Source organism: Eulemur rufifrons, chromosome 29, assembly GCF_041146395.1.
Source record: "Eulemur rufifrons isolate Redbay chromosome 29, OSU_ERuf_1, whole genome shotgun sequence".
NCBI classification, from domain to species: Eukaryota; Metazoa; Chordata; class Mammalia; order Primates; family Lemuridae; genus Eulemur; species Eulemur rufifrons.
The window spans coordinates 47,900,003-47,926,596 of record NC_091011.1 but is presented as its reverse complement, the minus strand read 5'-3'; the positions used below and the strand labels follow the sequence as shown (position 1 = coordinate 47,926,596).

The 26,594-nt window shown below is 37.1% G+C and overlaps 1 protein-coding gene across 1 annotated transcript in view; it reads left to right on the top strand.

Annotated features, from left to right (window-relative positions):
* The window catches only part of CDK14 (cyclin dependent kinase 14), a 521,120-nt gene that overhangs the window by 416,561 nt on the left and 77,965 nt on the right, over positions 1-26,594 (top strand). Inside the window, exons 13-14 of the mRNA XM_069461904.1 lie at positions 17,245-17,384; positions 22,823-22,965. Coding sequence (XP_069318005.1) covers positions 17,245-17,384; positions 22,823-22,938 — 256 coding nt within the window. The 3' untranslated portion in view covers positions 22,939-22,965. The remainder of the gene's footprint in view (positions 1-17,244; positions 17,385-22,822; positions 22,966-26,594) is intronic.

The window sequence follows — 26,594 nt, the reverse complement described above, 5'->3', positions numbered from 1 at the left end:
GGACTTGAGGTCACCCCCTCAGTGCCTACTAGGAAGGAGGAAATCAAGACATATAATACTAAGATGGGCCAGGGAAACGGGAACCAATCATTGGGAAACCATAAAATGAGGAAGACATTGGACATGTAGAAAAAGGACAAACATAGTGGGAATGAAGGGGAAACTGGCAAAGAGGGGAGTAGACTTTAGTGTGGAACACAGCAAAACACATTTACAGAATCTTCTTAAAATTTGGAGGCAGATCCTGAAGTATATCTATCAGAATGTTTCTATCTCAAGGTATGTAAAATAATATTGAAAATATTTTTATTTAAGGTACTCTATCTTTATTTTATTTTAGTGAGCATTTAAATAAGATGAGGCCTTTTTTGTATAGGTTCACTTATGACCTCAATCCTCCTAACTCCATTTTTTTTTCCATTGATTATAAATTCTCCAATGAGGTGTCTCCTACCAAAGTAGTTTCAGGGATGGACTCCGATTTGGGATAGGATATTGCAGTCCTGAAGGACTTTTTTTTACTGCATTTAGCAGGGTCAGTTTAATCTTTGTACACACACAGAAGTGGTGAGGTAGCAGTAATGTAGTAAGAAATACCACCAGCTGCATTTGCTCAGAACACACATGTCTGTGCCTCACAGCATGCCAAATGCTCTGTCTGCATTGTCTCATTTATCCTGAAAACAACTCTCAAATAGTTTTCCTGATAGGAACATTTAAGCTTATTTTAGAAATTTTATTTTCCTGTCTTCAGTTATTTTGTAGTCCCAAGAGCAGATCTATAAATATATTTCTCACTTGCCATTTTTATACATAGCAAGACCAAGACTGGAGAGGCATGTAAGGCACTTGCCTTGGGTTCAGGATTTAGGCAGTGTCAAAAAAGCCTCAGTCACCATGATAAGTAACATTTTCATACAATATTTTAAAAAATCAAAAGATAGCTTCAGTGCTTTCTATGCTGTCCATCAAACTACCCTTCATTAGCACCCATTGCCCAGATCCACACCCCCCTCCTTCATAAGCACCAGTACTGGTGAGGGTGTAGGAGAATGGGCCCACATACTTGCTGCTGATGGCCCTGTAACCTGGCAAACAACGTGGAAGACAATATGGAAACATTTTAGAGTGCGGAAAGATATCATGGCACATTCAAGAAGCTCGATTTAGCATCATCTCAATGTTCTGGGTGCTTGGGAATTCACAGACAAGGTTCCTGCTCTTGTAAAGCTTACCTTCTAGAGTAGTGAGGACAGTAAACAAAATAAACAGGGTAATTTCAGAGAGTGGCAAGTATATGAAGACAATAAAACAGGCCAATGTAATTAACAGGAAGAGTGTGGCAGGCTCTAAGCCATAGGAAGGCTGGGGTTTTGACTTTTTGTTCAGTTCCATATCCTTAGTGCCTACAACAGAGCCTGTCACTTAGTAGACACTCAATGTAGTGCGTGTGGGGAGAGTGAGAGAAGAGGAGATTGTCGAGTAGAGGCAGAGGCCAGGGAAGGAATGGCCTCATAGGCTATAGTTTGAGATTTAACTTACTTCCAACAGGAAGCCTGAGGAATCATGTTTTTGACCTAGTAATTTCACTCTTTAGTGTTTCTCCCAAGGAAATAAATCAACCAAGTAAAAACCTAGTTACTCAGAGATTCTCATCATTGTGTTATAGATTAAAATTTTTAAAAAGATTTAGGTATACAAAAATTAATTCAAGATGGATTAAATACTTAAATATAAGGTATGAAACTATAAAAATTCTAGACGAAAACATAGAAGAAACTCTTCTAGATGTCAGCCTATGCAAAGAGTTTATGGCTAAGACCCCAAAGGCAAATACAGCAACAACAAAAATAAATAAATGGGACTTAAGTAAATTAAAATGCTTCTGCACACCAAAGGAAATAATGAACAGAGTGAATAGACAACCTACTGAATGGGAGAAAATATTCGCAAACCATGCATCGGACAAAGGACTGATATCCAGAATCTACAAAGAACTCAAACAAATCAGAAATAAAACATCAAAAAGTCGACAAATACATGAACAGAAGTTTTTCACAAGAAGATAGACAAATAGCAAAGAAACATATAAAAAAAATGCTCAGCATCACTAATGCAAGTTAAAACTACAATGAGATACCACTTTACGTTTATCAGAATGGCCATTACTAAAAAGTCAAAAATCAACATGCTGGTGTGGACGTCGAGAAAAAGGAATGCTTAAACACTGTTGGTGAGACTGCAAACTACTACAACCCCTATGGAAAACAATCTGGAGATTCCTCAAAGGCCTAAAAGTAGACTTACCATTCAATCCAGCAATCCTTCTACTAGGTATCTACCCAAAGGAAAAGAAATCATTTTATTAAAAAGACACCTGCACCCAAATGTTTATTGAAACACAATTCACAATTGCAAAAATATGGAATCAACCTAAATGCCCATCAATTCATGAGTGGGTAAAGAAATGTGGTATTTATATACCATGGAGTACTGCTCAGCCATGAAAAAGAATGATATAATGTTATTTGCAACAACTTGAATGGAACTGGAGACCATTATCCTGTGTGAAGTATCTCAGGAATGGAAAAACAAACACCACATGTTCTCACTAATAAGTGGGAGCTAATAGATGGGTACACATGGACGAAAAGAGATGTAAAGAACATGAGAAACCAAAAAGCAGGAAGGATGGAAGAGAGATGAGGGATAAAAACTTTCCTGTTAGGTACAATGAACACTGTTCTCGTGACGGGTATACCAAAAGCCCTGACAGTAGCATTATACAGGGTATCCATGTAACAAAACCACTTGTACCCTCTTAATATTTTGAAATAAATAAAGAAATAAATATAAAAAGACTTGGTACCAAGTTAATCAAGAATCAGGGAATGGGGAAAGGTTTAACAAATCATAATTTCATGAACATGGAATATTACACATTAGGATAGTATGTGTGAAGACTTTAAAAACATGGGAAATGCTTCATATATTTCCTGAGAAAGCAGAATAAAAAATTATATGCATAATAACATATTACAATAAAAATATCTGTGAACTGTTACAGAAATGTAATATACAAGATGAAAATAGTTGTATTAGGGTAGTAGAATTTGGGGTGAAATTATCTTTAATATGGTCATGTTTTTTTAATAACAAAAATATGTTGCTTAATTTGTGTAGAGTTTCTGTTGAGGGTGATGACAGGGTTTTGGAACTAGTGGTGATGTTTGCACAATGTTGTGAATGTAGTTAATGCCACTGAATTGTACACTTAAAATGATTAAAATGGCAAAGTTTAGGTTGCATATATTTTATCACAATTACAAAACACACCAGATATCTTCTGTACTCATCATGTGGTCCACAGCCTCCGAGGCGGTTGCTGGTGATCCCACCTTCTGGCCTTTACACCCCTGCCCACCTGTTCCACAGTCTTAGCCCATCTCTTGCTTTAGACATAAGTACAGTTTATCATCATGAAATCACCATAATGAAATCATATATTTTCAAATTCTAGATGCAATGTCATAAAGTGGCTGAAATTAGATTCTTCATTTGCTTTGAGCTAAACTTCAATAACCCATGACCTCTTATCTAACTTACTTGCATTGTGATTTACATGGGAGCACTATTTTTGGTGATTTTCTCCCATCCTAACCATATACTATCTTTAATCTACCAGACAATTTTTTTAAGAGGTGGGGAAACATTATTTCTTCCATATCAGCATACAGTGCTAAACTGTATGCCTCTAGAAAAAATAACAACCTTTTTTTTTTTCACATTTTTTCTTATTATCTTGGATCATGTCCAGTCTGTAAGGAAATAAACATGTGAAGAAAGAGTTCTGTGGAATGTTAACTGCACTGCTATTTTTCTTCTTTTTATCATGCCCCAAGATTCACCAAAGTTGATATAAATTCACCATGCCTTCTTTAAAAAGCGTAACAGCAAGGCATTCTTCCTGTAGGAGTCAGACTGTAAAAGGTGATTTCCTTTTACTCCATTTGGTTTAAGCCTGTAAAAAGCATTAAGCGAAAAATCTAATATATTTGTTAGGGCATTTATTGCATTACTAAGTTATATTTTCAGTTCTCAGTGAAAGGTTTATTGAGAACATAAACTTTGAAGAGGTTTGTTCAGGATTAAAGACATATTTTTTCTTCTCTTTTGGTGAAATAATATCACACAAAATGATAGCCTTTCTGGAGCTATTTTTAGCACTGTTTACGGTCCAAGGACACACCGTTCCATTCCGGTGAAGCAAACATCAACTTTCCAAAACCTGCCTCTGATGATGAGATTCGTAACTTCTATAGGGTTTCACAAGAATGAAAGACGAGGAAGCCCCCCATTTCGGTTAACTCCATTTACCGTAATACAGATGTGCCACTAAGTTAAGCTTTTCTTACCAGAGCCTTTGATGGTGAAAATGGTTTTCACACCATCTACATAATTTAGACTAAATATCTATAACTAATCTATCTGAAAACATAAGCCATTCCTAGAGTTTAATAAAGATTGATTTTTTTTTGATAAATGAAGATTTGGATTTAAACTTTAATCTTTTATCATCAAAAATGAGAGTTTCTATTTAAGGCAAAACAGTGCTTTAATCAACCACTTTGGATTCAGGAAAATTGGATAATCTTTAGTCTCTAAATAATAAAAATATCAAGAGCATCACAGGGGTATAACATTCACTAACAATTTACATTGCTTCACTCTTGATTTCCTAAAAACATTTTTAAAACTGGTGAAGCAGATGAAATAATAAAATGCCCATAATCGATTTAAGCAAGATATGGTAAGAAAAGGTCAATCTTCACAGCAGTCCTGTGAAGTAGGAGAGGGCTATTAATTTTATCCTGATCTGTATCCAGAAGTTGGAAAGGTCATGAGTTCCCTAATGTCCTTCAGGTAACAATGGGATCCCATACGGGGAGCAGGGCTGTAAGGCCTAGTGCTTGTAAGAGGATATAACTATAAATAACTGGGAAGTTGGAAATCAATTCTGTTTAATGCAAATCTTTAGGTTTTGAAGATATTCTTTGTGAGTTTAGACATTTCTTTTAAGTATTCTATAAGCCTTATTCTTCTGATTATAAGGGTTAATTATTATAAATGTATTTTTATTCTCTTTTACTGAAATAAAATTTATCCGTCTTTTTCTATCATGTCCTCCAGTCAGAGGATTGAAAAATAACTAATGGTGTCTCTTCTGCTGTTAGCTACATTGTTATAGTAAAAAACTCAAAGATTATAGAATCATATAATCACTAGTCCAGTAGATCTAGGAATCTTTTCTGAAACATAACTGAGATACAAGTATAACACCTGACAGGTTTTTACTATAAAATATTAATGTTTGGTAAGCTATGATTATAGAGTAATTTTTAAAAATTGTACTATTAGACATGTGGAATTATAGGTTAAGTACATATAGATTATAGCATTTTATAATATAAATTATTAAAAAATGAAACTTAACTCAAAAAAGTCACTGCCACTAGGCACTGGAGAAGAATTGGAAAGGAAATTAAAGTAGAATCTCTGCAAAATAATGTAGAGTAGTAGTAAACTGATTGTTTCTTATAAGCAGGTAGAATGAAAATATAATCTATATTTGTGGTAGTTAAATGAAAATAAGTTTAAATACACAACGGCTATTATTGAAAAGAATATGACAAAAGTTAACTTATATTAGCTTATGAATATTTTTGATAATATCTATTTTAATACATCAGGGGATTTATGAAATGTAAATATGAAAACAGCTTCATATTAGTATATGAGAAAGGCTACTATAATTATAAGTTAACAGATTTTTAGAAGCCAAATTACCCTTTATTTGATTTCAGAATGAACTTAAACATTTGAGGATACCTCTTTTCCCAGGGAGGGTAGGAAATTATAATAAATAAAATCAAGGCTGGGAAATTTAGGGTAAATATAATCAAGTTAAGCTCTGAAATCCAAAAGCAAGAATTTAATATTTTTCTTTTTCTGGCCCACTTTTTGGCAGTTGAGAATAGCCTTAAGAATTTCAGCACTAGCATTTTCAAAAACTTGATTCATTCAGATCCTGCTGAGGGCTCTTCAGCACTTTCTGTACTTTTCCACCAGGTAGAGTTGACTGCAAGGGCAGCTGTATTGACTAAGAGTCAGATCTGAAAGAGAGACCCAGCAGTGTGGATTTATATGATTGGCTTTGGGGATTATTCATCTTGTCCATGTTAAGGCTGGACTCTCCCTGTTGTCTTCATTTAGTATAGGACAGTGAAGGTATTAGCAAGAATACAGAATAGTCGCTATAGCAATAGAGTTCAAAATTAAAGGAAGAGAGAGAAATATCAAAAAATGTAAGGTGTTCTTAAGGAAAACTTTAAGAACAACCAGTAATTCCTTTACCAACTAGGTAGCATACAGCTTGCTATCTACATATTTTAGCAATAACTCTTTGGCATGGCATGTAGTGGACACTAAGATTTAAGAGTCAGAAGTCTGGATACTCTCCATTTTGTAAGTATGACCCTTTGATCGTCTGGATCAAACAAAATAATACATGGGAAAGCATTTTGTGCACCGTCGAGCTGCCTACAAATAGCGTTATCATTATATAGCATTGGCAGTCACATATGCCAACCATTATGGGAATGAGTGTCCACCAGGGAGATTGTGGCATTAAGCAATTTCATTAGAATCAATGACTAAGAATTGAGTAATTTTTTATGCACTAAAACCCACAACCTATTTATGGAAACTAATATAAAATATTATCTATTTACTTTGAGAGGAGGAATCTCTTTAACTGTTTGTTTGTTTTGTTTTTACAAGTAGTACATTGACAAAGGCAGTCTCAGTGTTAAACAACTCTGTGTCTTCATTATTAATGTAACGAAGAGTCTTGCCTCGCATTTCATAGCACAGCCCGGCACTTAAGGTTGAGAAGTTCACTGCACAAGCCTAAATCTTTTCTTATATTAGGTTTTATTTTCCCCCAGAGTTTATCTCAGGGTCAGAGATTGAGTCACGTTCTGCTTGACCAATGACTGATCCCTCTTTGCAAAATGAATACATTTAAGCCTATTTTCTAAAAATAAGTCACCTTTTGAAAAATCAAAGCAGTGTTATGACTGTAGTACTCTAAGACAAAAGCTTTAAGAAGAGGCTAAATGAGCATTTTGCCTTTGATGTGTAGATAAGAAAAAGTGCTGCCTCGGACACTTCTGTTCAGTATAGTTAAGGAAAACAGGCAGTCTTGTCTTTATTGGTGGGTGAACTTCACAAATCATCCATATCATTTTCAAGAGGTCAGATGTTTTGTAATCCAGTGGCCAGTGCCCACGTTGGCATCTTTGCCACAGAGACCACATGTGCACTGTCAAATGAAAGGACCCAGGCTGTCTGGCTTTGCTCTGTGAAGAGTGTGACAGTTGAGTCAAGTGTGAATGTAGAGACCCTCTGTATCACTCCAAGTTGCTCCACTTCCAACTCTGGTGAGACAGAGCACACTAATATGCTCTGGATACAGGCCCACGGTGAATGTAATTCTATCCCGTGACCACCATGTAGAATGCAAGGGAGGAATATTTTAGAACTTTTTGTTCCCTTTTATTTCCTGTTAATATGGAATTTAGTATCTCCATTGAATGCTCTAATAAATACATTAAACCTACTATACCACTAATCCTTACGTCCAGCTTTCATGAGCTAAAACATTAATAAATCCCAGTGAAGATTTTTATAGAGATATTTAGAAGTCAACCCTTGGGAACAAAATGTAACTTGCCTTAGTTGTTCCACAAGCAGGTGTGTCATCAGTTTTAGAAGGAGTCTTTTGGAACTACGGTGTAAAAAAGGCTAAAACGAAAACAACATGCAGTCCTCATTTATAAGTTAACATAAGAAAGGCAAGGATCAATTTCCTTCCTGCTTCAAAAAATCAAAGAAAATGACATCTTTCTGAGGGATGTATATTTTGAAGAAGTTCTTTAAGGATCAGGACTTGAAGTTAAGATTTTTCTGCTCAAAAATGATTATTTACTGTTTAAGTACTTGTTTCTTGGGTAAGGTAAAGGCTCTATCGGTATAACTATTGATAAACTCCATCCTCAAGCAGACATTCAGTCATTTGGCAAATGTCATATCCTCGTATTGCACAGGAACGAGGCTTTGCAGGAAGTAGCCCTCTTCTTCCTCTTTTTTTTTTAATTTCAGCATACTACAGAGGTACAAATGTTTAGGTTACATATATTGCCTTTGCCCCGTCTGAGTTAGAGCTTCAAGTATCTATCCCCCAGACGGTGTGCACCGCACCCATTAGGTGTGAATATACCCATCCCCTCCTTCCCACTCTCACCTGCCCGACGCCCAATGAATGTTGTTACTATATGTGCACCTAAGTGTTGATCGGTTAACACCAATTTGATGGTGAGTACATGTGGTGCTTGTTTTTCCATTCTTGTGATACTTCACTTAGCAGAATGGGCTCCAGCTGTTTTTTGTACCATCCTGTTTGTCCTTCACTTTCCATTCTCTCTTCTCAACGTCGACATTCTTCTTTAGTCTGGCAAAGGACTCTGGATTTGCTTTGCTCTCTGTTTTCAGGAAGCCTTAGAAATTTAGGTGAGCTTTTGGAGCAGAGTTAGTTGCAAGGTTGAACGGAGAGGAGAAGCGTTGTTTGATCTTTTCATTGGTGGCAGGGGGGATAATTCTGGTAGGTCAGCCCAGGCAGGTCAGTACAACTGTGCTCACTCTCCCTACCTCTAGTTCATGATCAGCTTCCTTCTAGATTGGAGGGTATGTAATATAGGAGCTAGAACAACCCTTACAGATCATCTGTTCCATCTTCTTCATTTCTGAGGTGGCAAAACTCACCTGTGAAAGGAGAGAGGAGAATATCCTGCTCTATATTCATGGTCTAGGGCTGTTTTTCACTGTTCGTATTATCTTCTTTCATACCTTTTTGTAAATGTAGGTGAAGCATGTGCATGCGTGTGTGTGAGCATGTGCGTGTGCGTGTGCATGTGCATGTGTGTGAGAACACAGAAGCTCACTGAGTACACCTTCCCTGACCTGATGGGTGCAGTGCTGACTGTCAGCCGGAGGCAGGTCCCCACTCAGTGACCGGGATAGAACACTGAAATCAGTAGGAACCTCGCCATTGGCAGCAGCGTCTCCCCGTGTGCTGCAGCGTCCCTTCAGGCAGCACTAGCAATCACCCCAAGACTTGGAAGTCCCAATTTGAGCCACTCAGAGGAGAGCAGCTCCCCATCCTTGATGCCTGAGTGTTCCTTGTGAAAAATCTGCAACACTCCATCTCTCTAAACTGCTCCCTCTCCTGTATTTCCTTGACGGTCCCCTGACCCTGCCCTCTCACATGGCCCAATGTTCACCCTTCGTGATCAAGATGTAGAGCCGTGTAAAAAGATTCTGTAATTACCTTTTGTCAACCCCTCTCACCCACCCTCTAGCCACTGGCTGGCAACCACCGATGAGCTTTCTGTTTCTACCATTTTGGCTTTTCCAGAATGTCGAATAAATGGAATTACATATATATAAGAAGCTTTTGGCTCCTTCACTTAGTATAATGCATTTGAGAGTCATCTAAAAGTTGTGTGGTGAAGGAACATTTAGCCTGAATCAACTTCAGATAGCTAGTTTTTTGAGGCTAAATAGAGGTGACCTAACAGAATTAGTTTTAAAAAAGAGAGGGGAGGGGACAAAGAAACCATACCAATTTTGTGGTTATTCCAGAGAGAAGGACCTAAAAATTACAAGTATAGATGATTTTATGGTAACTAATTATAGAGATTATAAATGTATACCTATAGGGGGAAAAAGTCTCTTCTACTGCTACTAAAAATAACGTAAGATGCTGGATAAAAGACAACACCACATCCTTTCAAATGCACAGCTGAACCAAGAAGAAAATAAGTGAAATCTCCATTAAGGCCCAGAATAAAGAAAGAGAGGAAACCAGAGTGATAAATGCTGAAGTTACAGAGTCCCTGGAGTTATTGTCTAAAATAGGGATGAGGAGCCACCTGGGGGTCAGGAAATAAGGCTTTGGGCCTGAGAAAGGAAGGGCATAGAAACTGAGATTCTTCACATAGAGTGGAGACCCCCAAAGCACAGTAATGGGCTTCAGTAACAGAATTCAGCCTCAGTAATGGGCTGGGTTAAAAAAAAAAAAAATCTGCTTCCAGTAAAGAGAGACTACAAGGACAATTATTTGTGGCATCCTTTGCTCTGGATAGGGATGAAAAAGTCTCTCCTGAGAATTCCTACAGGTTTAGGTTTAAATTTATACAACTTGCATCATCTTGGAAGCCAACAACAGGAACTTGGGGTGCCTTGGTATTGAGAGAGTCCAAGAGATTTTGGTGGAAGCAAAAGAAAATCCCTGTGGAGAAATACATTCTCAATCCATGCCCCTCAGGATTCCCACAGATTAACATTAACCAAGCATGAGCTCACAATCCAGAATGGTAAAGCATGTTAGAAAAAGTCATTGTGAGTGAGGATCAGTAGCAAAAGCAACAAAATTGAACTTTTCCTCTCACCCAGAACTTCAGATATTGGGAGTTATCAAACATATAACTATGTTTAAAATGTTGTAAAGAAATAAAAGATCAAATTAAAAACTTGAACAAGAAATCATCAAAATTGAACAGGCAAGTTTGTTAAAGAATTAAAAAGAACTTATAAAAACAAAATGAACAGGGAAAACAGCATAGTAGACGCAACTGATTAGAAAATTAGTTGAACTGGAAGATGGCTCTGAGGGAATTACCCGAAATGGAGAACAGAAGGATTAACAGATGGAAAATATGAAAGAGGAAATGCAGGGAAAATGTAATGAGACAGCATTGCATTAGAATTACAAAATAACAGAAGAGAATTAGAGAACGATATATTTGAAAAGGAATGGCTGGGATTTTTTTCTAGAATTGATGAAGAACATAAAACCTCAAATTCAGGAAACCCAATGAATACCAAGCAAGTTAAATAAAAAGAATGCCTTACCTTGCAATTGCAGAACTCTGAAGAGGAAGGGACAGCAACAACAGAAGCCTATGGAATAGTATCTCCAAAGGATTAAGAGAAAATGGTTTGAACCTGGGTATAGAATTATATACCCAGCCAAACCATTATCCTGTAGTAAAACAAAACTGAGAGAATTCACCACCAATGATCCTCATTGAAAGGACTTCTGTAGTTTGTATTTCAGGTACAAAAATATAATATGGGAAGGAATGTCTGAAACATGAGAAGAAAGATGATTAAATAAATGAGTGAACATGGGTAAATAAAATAATAATAATGTCTAATATGTGTTCTTAAAAGTGTAGAAAATAGAAATAGAATATTAACAATAATAACAAGAGAGATGGGACTAATGTCATCATAATTAAAGTATTCTAATGTTCTTGCATTGTTTGGCAGGAGAGTACAGATAAAATTTAACTCTAAATTTTAAGTTAAATAGTTAAATGTTAAAAAGTTAAGGAGCTATCCACTTGGAGAACTAAAGGTGAAGACACAAAGTTTGAAAGTTTCTTCTAAGATCCTTGATGTTAAAAAACACTAAGCCAACCTACCCCAAGAGAGGCCACCACTAGCTGCAGGTTGGGCAGTTCTGTGTGTTCTTGGTCACACATTTGCGAAGATTCTGAAGAACAGTGGGGATTGGGGCAGAGGCACAGCACAACTTCTGTGCAACCAGGTGAATTATAGAAATTCATTACTATTCCACCAAGAAGCTCCATGAGAGAGGTTAACTAGGACACTGAAGGATTGACCTAAAATCAGGAAAGCATTTTACAAGAGTTCTGACCTAGATGGGTAAACCTGGGGGAACTTCCTTTCTGTTGCCTCATTACTGGGTTAAGGAATTGCTGCTGCTTGCTTGCAGGTTTATTTCACTTCCTGTTACTCACTCCCAACTTCATACTCAAGGCACTGCACGTTTCAGGTGTAGTATATTGAAGCATATTTCAGGGTTGTTTTTGCCATCATTCTGTATTCTTTATTCAAATTTTTAAAATGCTTAAATAATCCTATTGAGTGTTTTTTAACTAGGACACACAGGACAGGCCAACCAGTATGACCTTAAATGAATTTATAGAAGAACTTTAAAAATGTAGTGTTACCATAATATTAATAGTAAGAATATGTGACACAAATTACAATACTTCTCTTGTGAGAAAGAAGGCATCCAGCTTAGGATTGGCCATTTGATGATGGCATGCTGCCATCTGACCAGGATGTTGATGACTGAGTATATCTTGTAAAAATGAAGTTTCTTAAAGAACCTGGTTGGTGTATTGCTGTCATTGTTTTGTGGGTCTTGGGAGAGCTCTGGTGTTTGTTGCCCTAGCATTAATTGAAGATGGAATGAAATATGAAGATACAGTAAAGTTCATATTACAAAACTGAGGTGGAAATTTTAAAAGCAAGCAACTTTTGTATTGGAGAAGTATTTTGTAAAATTGAGCTGCACTTCATAGACACCAGTAGTTATAGAAACAACTGTTGCTGTCTGTGAAACCAGACTGCCTGATGCTATTGCCTTGGAAATGGAGCTTAAGACAGAACCCAGTTTATCATATGTGTTAGTCAATATGTAGGCTTAGTGAATGATAAGTCAAATGAGGCTTCCAAAGGAGTATTGATTGACAGTTTTTCTGGGCCACAAGCTTGACAACATTGCAACCTCTGTGTTTGGATTATGATCAGCCTCTTTGGACACTTAGCAAAAGATGCTTGTTGTTCAGCATTTAAAATGTGCTTACCATTTGTATCAACTGACCTTTCCTGAAATCATGCAGTATTGAGTTATATCTTCTTCGTATCTATTCCCATGTCAGAATTTTATCAATATATAGGAAATGTAGAGCAATTGGGTACCAAAAAACCCAGCACAACACTTTTATGTTTTTACTATTATGCAGAATTAAAATCCCAGGAACTGTGAACAACACTCTAGACCTTTTGTGGTTTATTCATTCAGTCATTTCAAACATTGATAGTGGTACCTATATGGCTATTTGCCTGCTAGTTTACATCAGCCACATTTAAAATAGTATACAGCAGGTTTGTGTAACCATTGATTTTGTTGGCTTTTGTCCAAGTGTTATGATGATTTCTTAATGTCTTTCTATAAATCTCATTTTTGCTATTAAGAAAACCTCCATTTTGAAAATCACAAACCTCTGGTTGAAAAGTTCATGTAAAGTCCACATTGTACAGAAGCACATATCTTTAGTGTCAGACAAAAAAGTCTTAAAGTTAATTTAATGTTTGCACTTTGGGGTGCAACTTAAAAGAGAGGGCCTGAAAAAAGAGTAGGGGAGAACTATTAAGTATTTTTAGAAAAATGTGTTTGGCTTGTGCAGGACATACGCCCTTTAATTTAGTAAGATTTTTTTTAAGGTAAACATGCTTTGTTGTTGTAGCTAAAATAATGCATAATCATAAAATTTTTGAAAATCCTGCAGTTTTTTTCATGTCTATTAGAAGTTGTTTCCCAACTATTTTTGTTTGAAGTGTGATTTTTTTTCCTTCTCTTTCCAATCTCTTTCTTGCAAAAAGAGAAGTCAGTTTATGGTAATGAATTGAGCAGACATATAATATTTTATATGCCTATTGAGCTGTATAACTTAATATTTGCATACTGAGTAATTTATTATATAGTTGATAAAATGATATATATTGATATTAGTTCAACCATATATTTATACTATGTGAAATATGTTATTATAGTTCTGTGAGACAGATAATTTCTCTGTGTCCACCAGCTTGTAAAATTTATGACAGCTTAAATATCTAAATCAATAATGAAATGTAAACAAAAAGAAGAGTTAAGGGTAATCACTAAATACATGGAAATAGCAAGGTATAACTTCTACAGTAGAAGTTATACTTCCAAAATAGTTCTATCTAAAATGGAAGATGCTGAATTTCAAAACTCAATCCAGAAGAAGGCAGGAAAAGAGAAAAAAGGTAAAGGAGGACAAAAGAGAATGCAAAATTAACCTGGTAGCAATAATTTCAGATATATCAGTAATCACAAAATGTAAATGGACTAAACTTTCTCCTTGGAAGACAGGTATTATTTAATTGGATAAAAATTAAACCCAACTATATAATACTTATGAAAGAGTCATCTTAAAACTATGTGTCTGAAACATTAAAAGTAAGCAGGTGACGAAAGGTATGTCAGCCAAATACTGAACAAAAGAAAGCAGAGGTCATTGAATTCATGTGAGGGGAAAAAAATAACTTTAGCCCAGAAACCTTTATAAACATAAAGAGGGTCACAATGCAAGGATTAAAGACATGATTTACCAGAAATACATAGTAGTGCTAGACTGTTGCACATTTAATTACTTAGATTTACAGTATATAAAAACAAAAATTGATGGAATTACAAGGAAAGATCGACAAAAAAATCTATCATCACAATGGGAGACGGAGAACAATAAGCATCCTAACAGTCTTGGTAAGGTAGGTACACTTAAGACTTCAGATGAAACTTCCAATTAAGATATCATACAGGGATTCCCAACAGTGTCATAACTCAAACAACTTGGATGGACTCGGAAAGAGATTCTGGTAATAACAAAGACTCTGGTATTGAAAATGCATGTGGCGAGTTGGACTCAATCAAATTGATTCCTGAAATGCAAATGCGAAAATAGCAAAACTTCTAAACTAAAATTCTGTATAATAATTTAAATATTTGTGTACAAACAGAGTATCACAAATAAAAATTTGATTATTTCAAATTTTATTCCAAAGTTTAGTCATTTTGGGGGGAATGAGACTGCCTTATATTGATGAATTCCTCATATTGAGGCATATACATTATATTTAAATGTAAGCAACAATTTATTGCAAAAACAAAGATACAATTATGAATATTTATAATTCTTCAAAATAGTGAAGCCATGCTTCAGTTGTGATTCATGAACTGTTGGAGCTGGAAGACTGCAGACATAATGTAGTTCATCACTCTTGGTCAATAGAGAGAAAATTAGGATCAAAAATAATATGCGTTACTTTGTATTTTATGTTTTACATTCATGACTTCAGAGTTAAGTATACCCACCAAGTATTGTAATCACTTTTTCTTCTTTTACGTACATGTAGTGTAACCCATTTTTGTAACCTTCACATATGAAAATTTAGAGAGAATATCTCTTAGATTGGATCTTTGGGGGAATATTTTTCTTTACTTTTCCTCCTTTTTCTTCTACCACCCAAGTTCATTACCTCCTTTTTTTTGTATTTAAGACATACATATTTATTTACTTATACATAGTTGCATATTGTTCAGACAAGCAATATACTCTGTTCATGAACATAAGCATATAAATGAGGTACTTAAAAGCTGTGTGATGTTAGGCAAGTTACTTAATTATGCTGAACCTCTTTCTCCTCTTTTGTTCAAATGAGTTTACTCAGAGTACCTTTCACAGTGGATTTTTGTGCACATTAAATAAAAAGATGAATGTATTAATAAACCTCAGCATAGGGATATATGCATTAAAGCAAGGTTTATCATTCTTTGCCTTTCTAAAGGCCCAAAACTAATAAAGGTTATTCAGGGACTTTTTTTCCGCCAGCATATTATGGAGGTACAGATGTTTAGGTTACCTATATTGCCTTTGCCCCACCTAAGTCGGAGCTTCAAGCATGTCCATCCCCCAGATGGTGCACACCGCACCCATTAGGTGTGAATGTGCCCATCCCCTCCTCCCCCCTCCCACCTGCCCAACACACAATGAATGTTGCTACTATATGTGCACATAAGTGTTGATCAGTTAATACCAATTTGATGGTGAGTACATGTGGTGCTGGTTTTTCCATTCTTGTGATACTTCACCTAGTAGAATGGGCTCCAGCTCTATCCAGCTTCCTCTTCCTCGCTCCTGACCCTCCCCCCGACACCATAACAATTTTAGGCTAATACTAAAGAGCTTCTCGAGGAGGGGAAGGGGGAGGGTTTTGGTCATTGAGGAAAGATATTTTTTGGCTAATTTTGTGTTTAGTGGCTTCAAGTATTTAAAAAAAAATACTCATCGGCAGATGGAACTTCCCTTTATCTCCTCCTTGATGTCCCTGAGAGTCACTGCACATACGGCACTGTGTGGCAGAAACTCACGAATCCTTGGGTTAAAAGCCTTTAGAAATGACCCCTGAGAGGAAGAGAGCATGGTATGTGCAATTTACTTTAGAGTCGAGTAGTTCTAGGTGGGTTTGAATCTCCTCTGAACCTGCTAATTGAATGATCACTACCAGCTCTCACTCCTGCTTAGCTTCCACTACTATTAAATAGAAGCAGTTACCTTCTCAGACTGTAACAAATGAGTGTGAACAGTGCCTAGGAAAGTGCCTGATATATGTTCAGCTGTGCATAAGTAACAGTCACTATTAGAAATACTTTTATTATCATTATTATGTTACTTCTCCAGGCTTGATTGCTTTGAACAGAGAAATAAAAATTCTATGAAAAGCAAGGCTGGGCTGGACTGGATGGTGCTGCTATGCATTTGTAAGCATATACCACATGAAAGACGTTATTTCTGTGCTTTTTTTCTGTAATCTTGAGACACATATTTTCTATTCACTGTTGTTTTAAAGGTCATCTCAAATTGATTCAGCCCCATATCTTTTAAGCATACCCTCTTTGTTAACCTGTATGTTAATATTATGATTGTTGATATTTGACAGGGCACTTGTTCCAATAATTTTATATTCAAGGCAAGAAAATGTAAATTCTTAGAGGAAAAGAAACCTTAGTAACTAGAGAATTTAATAGCAGTTTTACTTTAATTCTCCTACTTATTTGGTATTAATTTCCTATAAATACATCCAGATGTGTATGTATAATAATACATAAATTATATGAAAAAATTCTGGCAACTCTTTGATAAATTCTCTTCTGAAATTTTCCACCTCTGGACCCATTCTGAACATATCAACCCTGTGCTTACAGTAGAAATATTTTAAATCAATGATACTGGGATATCAAGCGTAAAAGTCAGTTTAGAGTAACAGACACTCTAAGAACTAACATGAATTCTGCTTCTTTTTATTTTCAGCAGATAATTTAAGTTGTTTTCCTGGCCAGGAATAAATTGAAGTCCAAAAAAATTAAGTGAGCTTTATGTCTAAATTTAGTGGATTTTCTTGTTTGATCTGATTTCTCTTTTCTACTTGTGTTTTTAGGCTCAGCTATGTGAATCACGCAGAGGATCTGGCCTCCAAGCTCCTACAGTGTTCCCCAAAGAACAGACTATCCGCACAGGCTGCCTTGAGCCACGAGTATTTTAGTGACCTGCCCCCACGGCTATGGGAACTGACCGATAGTGAGTATGACAAATCCACAATATCCAAAGAAAGACATCATTTTAGCATCTCTATATAACATGCATATAGAGAGATCCACATATTTATGTGTGCATAAACATGAAATATGTATGTTTGTGTATGCATTACACATATGTCTGTATAAATGTGTGTGTATGTGTTTATATATATATATACACAGAGAGAGAGAGAACACAGGAAGGGGGGACATGTGTATATATGTTTAGTGGAATCCTGCCATTCCACTGCTAGCTCACCAGACACAGGGAGAAAATGGATTCCTTTTTTGCTATCTCTGCTCTGCAGTCTGCAGCTGCGCGTCTTTGTATTTGATTATATGTGTGTCCAAAAAAATGATCTAAGCAGTCATAAAGGAAAAGGAAAATATGATTTACATATTTAGTGCTTTATGCATACAGTACTTTTTAACTGGCTGCAGTACACAGAGGAGAAAATGATTCATTTCTGTTTGATTCTCAGAGACCATCTTGGTCATAACAATAAAGGGCTGCTATGCAGTGAGCTGAGGAACAGAGTTGGCAATTGGCTGAGGCACTGAATTGACATGTACGAACTGAAGACATGTAATTCATTTTAACTACAAATGCTCTTGGTATTCATACAGACAGCTCTTCTCTGTATCTTTTAAAACAAAACGCATTCCTGGGTGGGTTTTGTTTTGTTTTACAAAAGTGTTCATATTTACACAGCCTTTTTCAGTTACATTTTAAATATTTGGGGGAGGATTTATGGCTGGGAGGATCTCAGCTTTCTTCCAAAGTGTGAAACAAAATTCTTGTAAAATTTTGCAAAATACTATTGCAGTAGGAACAATAGCGATGTGTTCTTTCTAAAGAACAATTGAGATTTCTTCTCATACTCTTTTCTGATTGCCTTTAAAATTAACATACTGCATTTATACATACATATTTATAATATATTTATCAATCCTTGGGTATATATCATTTATGGTAGACATAAAGTTATTTCTTTGGTCTCTTGGATTTTAGACTTTTCCCCCCATTACAGTATTGTATACTTACTCCTTGATAACAGTAACACTTTATTTTGGAACTAATTCCCAAGTAACAACTTCCCTTGGGTATTTTTATTCTAAATCTATTTTGATATCACACATGATTTCTAAGTACTTTTCTTTAAACCCTAAAGTGACTATAGATATTACCAGTCTACCACTCTCCTTATGCTTAGCAAATCTATATTAACATTTCACATATTCCCAGCCTATATTAATGCTATACTCTGCCCAATTTCCCTTCTAAAAGTCTACCCACTGACTACAGCTACCCCTAATTTATAAAAATTGAAATGAAAATGAAATCCCTATGGAAAAATAATGAATTAGTGACACTTTTTCCTATCCTGAAAAAAAAATGATGCAAATAGGCTCATTAGTTTATGTCTCGTCATATTCAAACGTATGATTTGTTTTCCCATTTAGTGCAACTTGTAACTTGATATCACTCCTCCTTGGTGACATCTCAATCCCATCTGACTTGATGATTGAGTTTAAGCCAGGATTTTGATGGTCTATGAATTCTGAATTCTGTAGTAGTACTTTTCTGTTAATATGGACTTATTACCCACTTGCCACTTAGTTTATCAGCCAGTGGTTAAATCCAGTTTCTATCAGTGAGTAAATGCCTACACATTATCACTCGGCAGCAGACTGCCAAGGGAGACAGCCTTGTCCCCATCATTAACACGCACAATGTATGCAGAACACCAGAGGGGAATTAAAACCACAAAAAATACCTCAGGGTGGTATTTTTAATATGAGAATTTAATTTGTAATTTCACAGATTAAGAATTTTGGCTGCATTAATCCCTTTATCAGCTCACAGCAGGCTATTTGCGGAAGCATAACCATAAGGCGATATTCATTGGCAGAAACACGTCTTTGCATAACGTTAAACATCAGGAGCAGTGAAACCTTTTGAAGGGGGGAGAATAAAGATGAAAAATCATTATATTTTTAAAGCAAGATTCTACTAAATGCCTCCGGTAACAATTTTGAGTTACAGAAATGCTATTTCTGTGTCTAGAAGATAATCATTATGAAGCATAAATCCAGTTGCAAGAAAGGACAATCCCAGTATTAAGTACTACAGTCATTTCCATTTAGAACAACGTGGCTATACTTGTAAACATGTTTACAAAACAAAGAATTCCCCGACTTGGGAGACTCTGGGAATTAGTTCCTTTAAGTGAAATGACGGGTATTGACGACACTGCCTAGGTTGATGTTCTACAGACTATATTTAGAAATTTTTAAAATTCTTAAAATTCAGTTTCATGTTAGTGTAGAATCCTGTAGCTGTCCACCATCTGGCAGTTGCCAACAGCATCAGCGGTACCCTTATATGCTTCCTTTTCAAGGAGATTTGGAAGGAGGGCCACCTGGGAAGACGTGTTGCAGAACCAATAAATGGATTGTCCTAGCAACCAAGTCATGGTTTAGACTGATCAATTCCAGGAACCTCACTGTCTTGGGCTGCTCAGGCTGCTATAACAAAATACCGTGGACTGGGTGGTTTAAACAACAGACATTTATTTCTCACAGTGCTGGGGGATGGGAAGTCCAAGATAAAGATGCAGCAGATTTGGTCCCCAATGAGGTCTTTCCTCCTGACTTGCAGAAGGCCACCTTGCTGTGTCCTCACAGGAAGAAGAGAGCAATCTCTCTCTTCCTCTTCTTATGAAGCCATTAACCCCATCTTAAGGGCCTTACCCTCATGATGCCATGTTACTCTAATAACCCCACTAAGGCCCCATCTCCAGAGACCATCTCCAAATATTAATAGCATCACTTTGGGGGTTAGGACTTCCACGCATGAATTTGAGGAGGAACACAGTTCAGTCCATAGTACTTTCATTCTCAAAGATGGCTCGTGGCACTTTTTAAAGAATGTCCATGAAGGGAAAACACTTATGCAAGCAGGAAGCAAAACCAGGCTAAAAGGAGAAGATTTAGGAACAGAAATAAGTTAAAAGTGGGCTTGAGCCTTCTTGGCCCACGTTAATATATCAGACCCTGTGAGAAGAGCATCACATGTTGTTGGAGCCTGAGGAACAACAGAGCACCACAGTCACTCCATGCATTAGCGTAAAAATGAAGTTGTGTGCTTATTGCCAGACTCTTCCTTTGGAAAAATACAAAACAGTGTAGTGTCTTTCTTTATCGTATGGTTCCTTCAAACCTCATCAGGTTACATAATACCAAAATTTGGAAATAATGTATTAGTGTGCCACTGAGGCAGGAATTATTATATAAATGCATCAAGCAAGATTAATGGTACAATTACCTACGGATCTGGCCGTTAAAGCTGGCTAATTCTGATGGCACCCTGTCTGTCATTCTCCCTCTGTCCTGAAACCCCAACAGCCTTGCCCCACTTATTCACAAATGTTTAATTGCAGGAAAGTAAATGGAGGGCTGATTTAGAAGAAATTCATTGCTTTTCCCAAATACACCACAGAGCATTCTCCTGCGTATACTATCAAGTTACATGAATAATTGAAGTTGAACTACCCTTGTCAAAGTAAATGAACAAAATACACTTCATAGCACAGAGTCCTTGATTTTATTGCACTCATTTGCTAATTCACAAAACTCAAATCCAGCAAAGGAAGGCCAACAAATTGGTACTGAACTGGGATTCAGGCCACCTGGATTCTAGCTTCAGCTCCACTATTAACTGGCCAGGGAACTTTGGACAAGTGCCTGTTGTCTCTGGGCTTCTGATTTCTCATTTAGAGGGCAGGTAAGATGGACACAGTTATCCCGAAGGACCTTTCCAGCTCTAACGTTTGTAAGTTTCTCCACATATTCCTGTATATGTTCTGTGTATTATCCTAAAATGGCAAGATGCCATTAATGTAGCAACATGCCGTCTTCTTAAAAATAAAAAAAGCACACCCATGTTAGGTGTATTTGCTGCTTCCAATTCCTAGATTTCCATGCTGTTGTGAATCTTTTCCAACTAGGTTTTTGTGCCCACAACTCCTGAACTGTTGTTTTCAAAGTCTGTCCATTGGTTTTTTTTTTTTTTTTTCCCAGCTTCATTTTGATCTATCGACAGAATTCAACACATTGACCGCCACCACCTCCTAGAAACACTTCCTACACTTGGTTCCCAGGACAGGATTCTCTCATGGTATTCCTTTAGTTTAGAAAACTAAACTCTGTTTTTCAGACTCCTTTGCTGATTTCTTCTCATCTGCCAGACCCTCTCACTATTAGTACCCTGGGGTTTAAACCTCATATACTTCTATGTGCATCCATTCCCTGGAGCCTAGATGATCTCATCTAATCTCACCATTTAAATATTGTCTATACATTGACAGCTTCCATATTTCAATCTCTAGTCCTATCCTCCCTGACTCCAGGGTTGCGTATCCAACTGATTACTCAACATCTCCATGTGGCCACCTAGTAAGCATCTCAAACTTAATATTATCAAAACTGAACTCCTGATCTTTTCCCTCCAGCTTGCTCCTCCTGTGGTCTTACCCTTGTCAATACATGGCAATGTCTTTCTTCCAGGTGATGGAAGTTATCCTTGACTCCTCTTCTTTTGTCACATTCCATATCCAATCTTCCACAGACCCTGTCGCTGCTACATTCAGAATATATCCAGAATCGCACCACTCCTCACTTCACTGCCATTGTTCTGCCCAAGGACACTCACCGTCTTCTCCTACCTGTGTTTCTACAGTAGCCTCCTGTCTTGTTTGCCTGCTTCTCTTCTTGTCTCCTTAGAGTCAGCTCTTGCCGTTGCCTCTTCTTACACTTTGTAATTGCTCTCCCTCTAGATACATGCATGGCTTGCCCTCTCACCCCTTTTGGGTCTCTGCTCAAATGTCCCTTATCGGGGGACCCTTCACTGACCTCTAAACTTCCAGTTTCTCTTGCCTGCTTTAATTTTCTTCATAGCATTTAACACTCTTTATTATACTTATTTTGTTGTTTATTGTCTGCCTCTCCCTCAACTGGAATCTACAAGAACAGGGATTCCCTTTCATCTGACTTGCTCACTGCAGGATCCTGCAATTCCTAAAACAGTGTAGGGCTCCATGAATTTCTCCAATGAATGAGTGAACGAATGGCACAAAGAAAGGGCAAAATATGTTGTTTCCAAATCCAAGTTAATTGTTCTAGATCAGAGAAATGTGAGAGCGATCATCTGAGCTGTGGCTCCGAGGGGAAGGCAGACTGTCCTGTCATACGTGTGTGCAGATGTGTGTAAATGCACGTGTGCCTGTGACCACTTGGCATTTCAAAGACCAACACATACCATAATGTTTGATGTACGGGACAACCAGAATTGCACCTCAATCTCTATTTTTTTAAAGTAAAATACTGTAAATATGTCTATAAATGTATAAACGAGAAAACTTTCCATTTTGTCTACAGTGTCTTCTATTTTTACCGTCCCAAATGTGAGATTGCAACCAGAAGCTGGAGAAAGCATGCGGGCCTTTGGGAAAAACAATAGTTACGGCAAAAGTCTATCAAATAGCAAGCACTGACAGCACAACATTCGCAAGAGAGCACAGGTAAGGTGACCCGCTTTACTTGGAAAGTCATATTTAAGAGATATTGAATAGATCTTTTAAATGGAATATTTCAGACTCATTTCTCCCCAGACTATCTTATGAGTCTCCTGTGTTTATTTGCATTCATCAGGCGTTCTGCTGAGATTGAACGCAGTCAGGCATTTCTGTATTTTCAGGCCCTTACTAGACTCTAACCAAAATTATATTCTTACACTTTTATTTATGTAGTCATAGGCAAACTACTTCAGTCGTAAGCAAATCATTTTAACTGCTCATACATTCTTCACTGAGGTTGGAAAAAGGTTCACTCTGGGCTGTATCTAAGCCGCAGACCTGCTTTGTTTTGCCCACACAATTTTTTAATTAGTTGCTTTCATTTTAAAATGGGGAGGTTTTATATAAAAGTCTTGATTTCTGGATTTTCTTGAAAAATTAGCAACTCTGGCAATACCACACATTCCTACCAGAAGTAGTTGTGTGTAACTGAATGGTGGCTGCCTCCTGGGAGAGGACAGAAGCTCTTCAATTTACCTGGCCCCCACCTGGGCCAGTTCACCTGTTTCTGAGTTCTCTCTGGCCCCTGGCACAGACCTTGTCACGGTGGAGCTTTTCTTTTGTACTATCCAAGTCTCTGACCGCTACTGTTCTGCAGATAGGAAGCATAACCTAAACATGGTCATCTCTAGGCATGTTAGCATGTCCCAGTCATCGCAAGAGCTACACAGTCACCAGCAGGAAATGGCAACTTCTGAAAAGGCTGCCTTTCTTGATTGCTAGATGGAAATATCTGGGTTTTTTTGGAATTTATACATACACATCTATGTATACATTCTTTCCTTTAATGTAACATAATTCTCTGAAGCAAATAGAGAACAAACATTTTTGTGGGGAAGGCTTTGTATGTGCTGATGCGTGCATAGAAGTGCGTGTTTGTTCCTTACTCCGGCGGATGTTCAGCCATTAAGTGTCGGAGTGAAGGATGTATGCAGCGTTGCAGGAGCTCCTCCTCCTTCCTCCATCTCTTAATTTCAAATATGTTAACAGACTAAATGGACAGCATGGTAAAGAGAGCAAATTAATTTGTCCATATTGTCTTGTGGGTGATCTGCTAGTATCTTGAGTTATTTTCGGACTTAGCTTTCACATGTCGTCAACATAGGGGCCAATTCTGGCCTCTCAGGGGTGTGGCGGTGGTTTGTGAATGATTTGGAGGTAAAAAAATTTCCAGGTAAAATATGGTGTATAAGTGACAGTCAGAAGATGTTACTGTTAAACTTGCCACTCCATAGTTAAGAGTAAGATTCTTCGTTCTTCAGATTCTCTCTCCCTATCAGATAAAAAGTTACCTAGAGGGACAGCTCTGCTGCCTGGGTCACACTTGCACTCCCACTCTGAATTTCAGCTGGTCAAAGAGTGGAGCTGAGTTTTTGACCAGTTACGTCCTAGTTCTGAGAATGGTTTTGATTCATGAGAATTGCAGCATATGCTGTTTTAAAAGTATTTAACCTGTGCTATTATAATGAGGGCCTTGGCTTTATAAATCTCTTAGCCAGTTCAGTAGAATAAAACAAAAAGTGGACTTTATTTGTGCTGCTGCCTCAGACGCACACATGTACAAGCAAGCCTAAATTTCAGTTGCAGGTTATGTTCCTTCTTCTTGGCCCTTTTGAGATCTTGTGATGTGAGCCTGGCTAGTCAGAGCTGCTAGCGCATGTTTCAGCTCGGTTCCTCCTTGTAAAATCAAACCAATCTCACTGGATAGAAGCTTTGCTAATTGTGGCCAGGCCTGGTAGCTCAAACCTGTAATCCCAGCACTTTGGGAGGCCAAGGCAGGAAGATAGCTTGGGGCCAGGTGTCCGAGGCCAGCTTGGGCAACATAGCAAGACCTCTGTCTCTACCAAAAAAAAAAAAAAAAAAAAAAACGAGTAAGAATATTCAGGTGTGGAGGCACACACTTGTAGTCCTAGCTATTCAGGAGGCTGAGGTGGGAGTTGCTTGAGCCCAGGAGTTCGAGACTGTTGTGAGCTATGACCATGCCCCTGCACCTCCAACCTGAGAGACAGAGTGAGACCCTCTTAAAATAAAAATTGCTAATTGAAAAGAGATTTTTTTTAAAGGTGCTCAGGACTGCAATCATCAGTATTTGCAAGCCTTTACGAAAATGTATTTTCTTCACAGTATATGTTTTTTAACTAGATGTAAGTTTATATCTGCATGGTGGAAGCTTGTCCTCTATAATTATTTGATAACAATACAAATATTTTCTCTATGAGGTTTTCCTTTTTCACCTCAATTTTTAAAGCTCTGATATTATTGTTGTTGTAGTTTTCTCCCAATTCCAAATACCTGAGCTTGATTCAACATAATGTTGAGGAAACATCTCAATTTTTCTTTTCTTAGAAAAGCTGCAGGGAAGTTAGATTATAAGAATTTTCTGTCAGTCAAAAGAAAAAGAAATCATTTTAATTTCTCACCTTTGCAGGGTGTTTTTATAAATGGAGTCATCTTAGAAATCAAATAATATAGCCTATTTGTTGGCCTAATATATTTTATGGAGTGGCCTTACTCTGACCAATAGGTGAATATCAATATCAAACTTATACATTATAGAGCAAAATGTCTACATAAATAAGGTATTCTTAGAGAAAAATCTGTAATTCCTCAGACCTTGATTTTGTTGTTGTTGAATTCATTAACTGCTTTAGAGTAGGCTGTGGCATCTTAAATTTCCCTCAAATGTCCCAGTTCTTTGTAAAGCCCAGAGAGATTGGAAGGGGAGGGAGGGAAAAGGGTTGGGGGCTCCAAGAGGCCAAGCCTGTAGGCTAGCATTTCAACCCCCTCTCTTTGGGGAGTTGCACAGAGGTATATGTGGAAAATACATTGTATCACTTCTGTCTTTGAAATGATAGAGGACTGAGCAGACAGAAGTGTTTCTAGTCCTAATTTTTCTCCCATACCTCAGTGCCAAATTATTTCTTTCCTTGCGTACTAAGGTCACTTCAATTATTTAGTTAATAATGCTGGATTTGCATAAATTGGCCTTAGTGGAAAAGCTAATGAGATGTATTTTGCTTTGCAGCAGAAAGCAATTTTGGTTTCAGAGTCTTGTAACCAAATTAAATGAAAAGAAAAACACAAACACCTAAGTTAAAAATGGGAGAGGTGCCACTGGATGATCAAAATACTGCGATTCTTACATTTTTTTATCCTCTAAAGATATGAGTAGACTAAAGATTGCTCATTTTTATCAGCACTGAAGGGTAAGACCCTTCGAAATTCTGAGAGAGCCTTAAATGTGCATAGAAATTTTCCCCAAGGAAAAGACCAGAGCTATATTCAATACCACATCTATTAACATCACTTATATTTGCATACAGTGATTCCAAACACATTCCTATGTTGAGCTTAATTTTCCAATCATTCTAAACTGACATAGAAAGTCACTCTGTCTACTTCTGCTTTTACTGAATACAATTACGAATGTCCTCTACTCTTTATGACACCTGTTTTATTAATATCATTTTTCTGAAATAGTATTTCTCATTATGGAACATCTCTTTTCAATGAATCTGTTGGTTTTCAGACCCCATTACATTCATAGTAAGTTTACAAATATCTGTATGGTGCAT